Below are 6,638 nucleotides of genomic sequence, written 5' to 3' on the forward strand. Positions count from 1 at the left end.
ATCATGTTAGGTATTCAGTTCAGTCTGGTGCCTATGAAACCATTAAATATGCTTCAATTACCAAAGAAGCATCCGGTCCTAGAGAAGGTTCACTGAAAAACTTGGATTGAGTAAATAATTTGAGTTAAAGAATAGTGAGCACTATAGAATAGCACTTGTTTTGGATCTGACCTCAATTGGAACAATGAGAGACAAGTGACATGTTGATTTTAACCATCACCTTAACCCTAACCCTAACCCTAACCTTAATCCTAACCCTAGTTTTACTATATGTCCACACCCTGGCTGAACCCTAACCATAACCCTAACCCTATCTTTAGCTTCATATGCACACCCAGGCTCAACCCTAACCCTAACCATAACCCTAACCCTAACTCTAGCTTCATGTCCACACACTGGGCCTTTTCTTCTTAGACATTTTAAAGCATCACTATTTCTGTTCCTGCTCAAAACTGGGACCACTGTATATTACTTGATTGAGATGCAATATTTCAACTTCAAACACTTCATGACAAATCATTGCAATAGTAATTATGAGCTTATACAGTAGATTTGTGTTGTGGTCCACAGCCAATATGTTGATGACAGTAGACAGAAGGAAAGATCAAGGACAATAACAAATGATTACATTTCATTATTTGGGGATTTATTGACATTGACTCAGAGTCACATCATAGATTTGAACACCTAAATATAAGGTGAATAGTTTAGGTGATTACACATCACAACCACAACTTGGATCAATCTTCAAGACATATGATACTCTAACAGAGCATAGGATACACAGTTACTGTCTTTATAAAAGACAACATATTGTTTAAAATAAACAAAGGTTTCACATTGAGAGAAAACATTTTCTCCCCTTTACAATATACACATTATTCAAATAATGTGAGCAACATTTTCACACATAAAGTCTGATCTAAAAACAGATCAATTATTTCTAATCACAGAGTGATGATAACAGGTATAATACCCAGTTTGGGTAAATAATCCTCATGGAGGATCAGTGATGATGTAGCTCAAGTTGATCAATAACAAATGCCTAACTAATACTGATACATACTTCACAGAAGATGCTCAATATAATGTCAATATCACCATATAACTACAAAAATGTAGTTGTAACAAAATTGCTTATTGTTGAATACGTGTTGACCTTTAAACAGATTGGTAATAGATAATCACAAAAAGATTGATGATAAAATACCCATTTTGGGTTAAAAGTCCTCATGGAGGACAGTTGAAGTTGATAAATAAAAAACACATTATTAACATAATCAACACATTATGATGCTTCACAAAACATAAAGGTTATTAACATTACAAAAATGCAGTGATCACAGATTTAATCGTTTTCTTATAACAAAAACATTTTAACTTGTTCAGTAAAACTGAAATGAAAAGTTTCAATCAAAACACAACTTTTAAAACAACCTGCTTAAGCAGAAGATGGAGAAGATCTCTGATCACTGTCCATGGCATTAATGTTAGACCAACATATTCCATTGAGTTTGATTGAGAGTGGACCTCCAGTCTGTAGGACTCTTCCAGGGCCTCCAGAGTGTGCTGTTGACTGGATTATTCTCTTTGCTGATGCTGTGCTGGGCTGGGGAGCTCAACTGAGGCAGGTCACTCTCCCTCCTGTTCTTATCAGAGGATGGATGCAGGCTCTGGAAGTGGCTCAGCAGTCTTCTCTGGGACTGTGTCTTCACCTCATCCTTGGACAGGAAGTGCACAATCTCTTGGACACACCTGGAGTATCCCTGATTGACAGGTGCCAAGCAGGAGCTCACTGGCTGGTTCTGTTGCTGTCGTCTCAGGAAGCAAAGTGTCATCTCCAAGATGTCGGCTTTCTCCAGCTTGGAGTCTGGCTGCTGGGTGAGGATCTCTGGACCCAAGAGAGACTTGAGCTGCCCAATTCTGTTGTTGATACGATCTCTGCGTAACTTTTCAACCACTGGCTTTCTTAGCAGCAAGAAGAGAAGAGGAGAGTCATTAATAATCTTATTCTGAATACAACAGAGTTGACATGAATGGCTGTATTCCAGAAGCAAATACTGAAACAATGTAACACACTTTGTAACTCAATTTACCTTGTTGGTCAGAGTCCGGTGCTCATTACAGTAGATCAAGCTGAATCGATTGTAGGTGCCATGGCTGGATCTCTGTGTTGTACTGGTCTCTTTGTTGAGAGAATCTTAATTATACTGGCTTCATCTCTCCTATATATAGTCCATAATCTGCATATGAATGTGTGGGTCTTGGGCTTGTTGGAGTTTCTCACAGTCTGTAGCCAATGGGTGAGCTTGGGAGGACAATGAGGAATGTGGAGCTGCCACATGCTCAGTGTTCTTATTGCTGGGGAACAATGGTCACATCTCAAGGGAGCAGGTGGAGAGATGGGGGGTGATGGAGAGTGACACACAGAGCGCTCTGTGAATCTGGGAAACTGGTGACCCCCAGATCTGCTGCTTGATGTTGGGATGAATGATACTGAGAGAGCACACACACATCATCACAACTTACAGGTGTGAGACTGACACATATCCTCTACATGAAAATTATGTTTTCTTTCTGGTTGCATTTCTAAGTGAATATTGTTTCAAAATATAGGAAAAAATGATTTGCATTTAGGTGCCTGGAAATGGAATAGACCTTCCTAAAATTATTTTATATATAATTTTAACATAAGGTTCAAACTATAGGCCCCTGTAGCTCAGTTGGTAGAGTATGGCGCTTGCAACGCCAGGGTTGTGGGTTCATTTCCCACGGGGGGCCAGTATGAAAAATGTATGCACTCACTAACTGTAAGTCGCTCTGGATAAGAGCGTCGACTAAAATGTATAATAATTTGATTACGTTTATTACATTTTTTGAAACAGGGGATTTAAGAACATTGCCACCTTTAAAACGTAATATTGTATATTTAAAACGTAATATTGTATAGTAGTAAGTAAGTTGACATTCACCCCCTGGTATATTTATGTTGCAATACTGCTCTTGTGTTTGTGTATTCACAGATTTGATAGTGGTAGTGGAGTCTGGAGGTAGCAGATGTGTCCTCTGTCTAAAGGCTGCTGGTCAGTGTGAGTAGAGAGCTGATCTGAGTTTCCCACACTAAGTCCTGTGTGCTATGATCAATGCACTACAAAAGCTGCTCAGTGGACCATTAGTGATGGCTATTGGCTCTGTGTTGTACTATAGACAGAGTATGACATCACAGACCATCTGGATTCTGGAGGGGAAAACTACCACAGGCTCCTTCCATACTGTTTGACAATCATATATTTATTACATTTTATTCCGTTGAACATTTTTATCAGACTACATTAATGAATGTTATACTCTATATCTGCTGCCTGATGTTGGGATCAATGATACTGACAGAGCACACGCTCATCATCACAACTTACACGTGTGAGACTGACACAGAACCTCTACATTAAATGTACAGTGTAACTTTGTCCCCACCTATGAGGACAATGTTGAATGTACAGTGTTTCAATGCTTTATCACTGATTCAGTCACATTTTATTATCTCACAATGGATGTGACCGCTGACAAAAATGTATGCCTGTGTATAGTTTTACATTTTGTCATAGATGAAAATATATATATATATTTTTTTCTAAATTTCATTTATATTCCATTTTTTTCTTTATTGAGTCAAATTAGCTTCCACTAAACAACAGAAGTGTGCCTTGTCAAATGCTAATTAATCTCTACACAAGCAGTTCCTATCAAGACCCTGGGGGAAAAGTTTTTTTATTTTTAAATCAGACATACATCAATTAAGAAGGTAGTAAATACAAATATTTTTACAATATAGACTTGTACAGCATATCGCCATTCAGAGAGAGTCAAGATTGGACAGAATACTGAATATCTTTAAAGCATATACTTCATAGATAGAAGATTTATAATCTTTGATACGACATTTACATTTTAGCAGACACTCTTATCCAGAGTGACGTACAGTAGGGAGTGCATACATTTTCATACTTTTTTTGTCATACTGGTCCCCCGTGGGACTCGAACCCACAACCCTGGTGTTGCAAGCACCACGCTGTACCAACTGAGCTACACAGGACTACCACAAGTTGATCATGTTTTGTATAAAGTGTCATATAATATATTTCCTGATCTGTTACCTAAAGAAAAACATTTGTGCAGTCCTTACAATTCATTGTCTAATTTCAACTGGTGAAGATAAGGTTTACCACCGTCACATAGCCCCTGTGTCACGCCCTGGCACTGGGGACTATTAAATGTTGAGCCAGGGTGTGGATTTTCTATTGTTTAGTTTTCTAGGTTTGTGTTCTAGTTCGTGTATATCTATGTTGGCCAGGGTGGTTCCCAATCAGAGGCAGCTGTAGCTTGTTGTCTCTGATTGGGGACCATACTTAGGCAGCCTGTTTGGCACTGTTATTTTGTGGGATCGTGTTCTGTATAGGTTTGTGTTGGTGAACCTTTAGACTTCACGTATCGTTTTGTTGTTGGTGTAAAGTACTCATTAAAAGATGTACACCTATCACGCTGCGCCTTGGTCTGCCTCTTACAACGATCGTGACACCCTGCTTCCACAGCCCTGGTTGCAATATGTGAAACATTAAAAAGCTGCTACCTATTCATGATTTTTTAGCATTTTGATGTAGCGGATATATCTGTGATATATTGAATATATAGAATTAAATGATGAAACCTTACTAGTGAAATTCCTTCTCACCCCTCATCCTACAGGGTCCAGAGGTCTGAGTCTATTGTCCCAAAGGGGGTCTGTGAGTGAGTTTTCCTTGGTTTCCCACACTCTCTCCATTCACTGCTCTCAATGGAGGAACAATAGAAGTGTGCCTTATTATAATGCATCATGTTAGGTATTCAGTTCAGTCTGGTGCCTATGAAACCATTATATATGCTTCAATTACCAAAGAAGCATCCGGTCCTAGAGAAGGTTCCCTGAAAAACTTGGATTGAAGGAAATTATTTGAGTTAAAGAACAGTGAGCACTATAGAATAGCACTTGTCTTGGTTCTGACCTAAATTGGATCAATGAGAGACAAGTGACGTGGATTTTAGCCATCACCTTAACACTAACCCTAACCTTAATCATAATCCTAGGTTTATATCCACACCCCGGTTGAACCCAACCATAACCCTAACACTATCTCTAGCTTCATGTCCACACCCCGGCTCAACCCTAACCATAACCATAACCCTAACGCTTACTATAGCTTCATTTTCACACCCTGGGCCTTTTCCTCTTAGACATTTAAAAACATCACTATTTCTGTTCCTTCTAAAAACTGGGACCACTGTAGATTACTTGATTGAGATGCAATATTTCAAATTCAACGCATGGTGACAAATCATTGCAATAGTAATTATGACCTTATACAGTAGATCTGTGTTATAGTCCACAGTCAATATGTTGATGACAGGAGAGAGAAGGAAATATCAAGGACAATAACAAATGATTACATTTCATTATTTTGGGATTTATTGACATTGACTCAGAGTCACATCATAGATTTGAACACCTAAATATAAGGTGAATAGTTTAGGTGATTACACATCAAAACCACAACTTGGATCAATCTTCAAGACATATGATACTCTAACAGAGCATAGGATACACAGTTACTGTCTTTATAAAAGACAACATATTGTTTAAAATAAACAAAGGTTTCAATTTGAGAGAAAACATTTTCTCCCCTTTACAATATACACATTATTCAAATAATGTGAGCAACATTTTCACACATAAAGTCTGATCTAAAAACAGATCAATTATTTCTAATCACAGAGTGATGATAACAGGTATAATACCCAGTTTGGGTAAGTAATCCTCATGGAGGATCAGTGATGATGTAGCTCAAGTTGATCAATAACAAATGCCTAACTAATACTGATACATACTTCACAGAAGATGCTCAATATAATGTCAATATCACCATATAACTACAAAAATGTAGTTGTAACAAAATTGCTAATTCTTGAATACGTGTTGACCTTTACAAAGATCGATGATGGAGTACAACAATATGAGTCATAATACCCATAAAACCTAGCGGTCAAACAGGGAAATAGTTCCAATCGTTTTTCCACCATTCATTTTTTCCCGTTAGGGTATTTTAGAAACACTTAAACAGTTAAGGGCTGTGTTTCGTGTAGGCTTACCCTGGTGTGACATTTTGATAACCATGAAACTCTCTCTAGGACAAGGTGACTTTTATCAATATATTTGCCTGTATTTACCCACAAAAAATCAAATGCTATTTAGCTGCTAATGTGGCTATCATAAAGAACTACAAATGCCATGATGATCTGGATGAGACTGCCGAATCGAGGCAAAGGTAAGAAACTCAGGACTAAGTATCTAATGTTAAATGTAGTAATGAATCAATTGGCTACATTTCTTTAAATGGACAATTCTGTGAACTGTCTTGTGCAAGTTTTAAATTGACACAATACCTTTTAGCAAAGGTGTCAGCTAGAGATGACGTGCAGGAGCTTACAGGGATTTGTAGATTTGCATTATGTCTACTTTGATGCTAATTGTCATTTTTGAATTTGAGAGTAAATACAGATAAAAGTCACCTTGTTCGAGAGAGATTTACATGGTTAGCAAAACGTTA

The 6,638-nt window shown here is 37.8% G+C and overlaps 1 protein-coding gene across 1 annotated transcript; it reads right to left on the reverse strand.

The window, feature by feature from the left end:
- Positions 1-643: 643 nt before the first annotated feature.
- On the reverse strand, positions 644-2,548 carry LOC121575756 (transcription factor HES-5-like). Its single transcript, XM_041889055.2, has 3 exons — positions 2,530-2,548; positions 2,097-2,200; positions 644-1,964 (listed from the first exon to the last, which is right to left on the reverse strand). The coding sequence occupies exons 1-3, from the start codon at positions 2,546-2,548 to the stop codon at positions 1,491-1,493; spliced, it is 597 nt and encodes a 198-aa protein (XP_041744989.2). The 3' UTR covers positions 644-1,490.
- Between the last annotated feature and the right edge of the window lie 4,090 nt (positions 2,549-6,638).

This window comes from Coregonus clupeaformis, chromosome 10 (assembly GCF_020615455.1).
Source record: "Coregonus clupeaformis isolate EN_2021a chromosome 10, ASM2061545v1, whole genome shotgun sequence".
Lineage (NCBI taxonomy): Eukaryota > Metazoa > Chordata > Actinopteri > Salmoniformes > Salmonidae > Coregonus > Coregonus clupeaformis.

Bases quoted from the DNA above. Each gene is read 5' to 3' on its own strand.
- LOC121575756 (XM_041889055.2), bottom strand. The intron at 1,965-2,096 runs GTAAATTGAGTT...CTGCTAAGAAAG, and splicing joins ACCGGACTCTGACCAACAAG to CCAGTGGTTGAAAAGTTACG.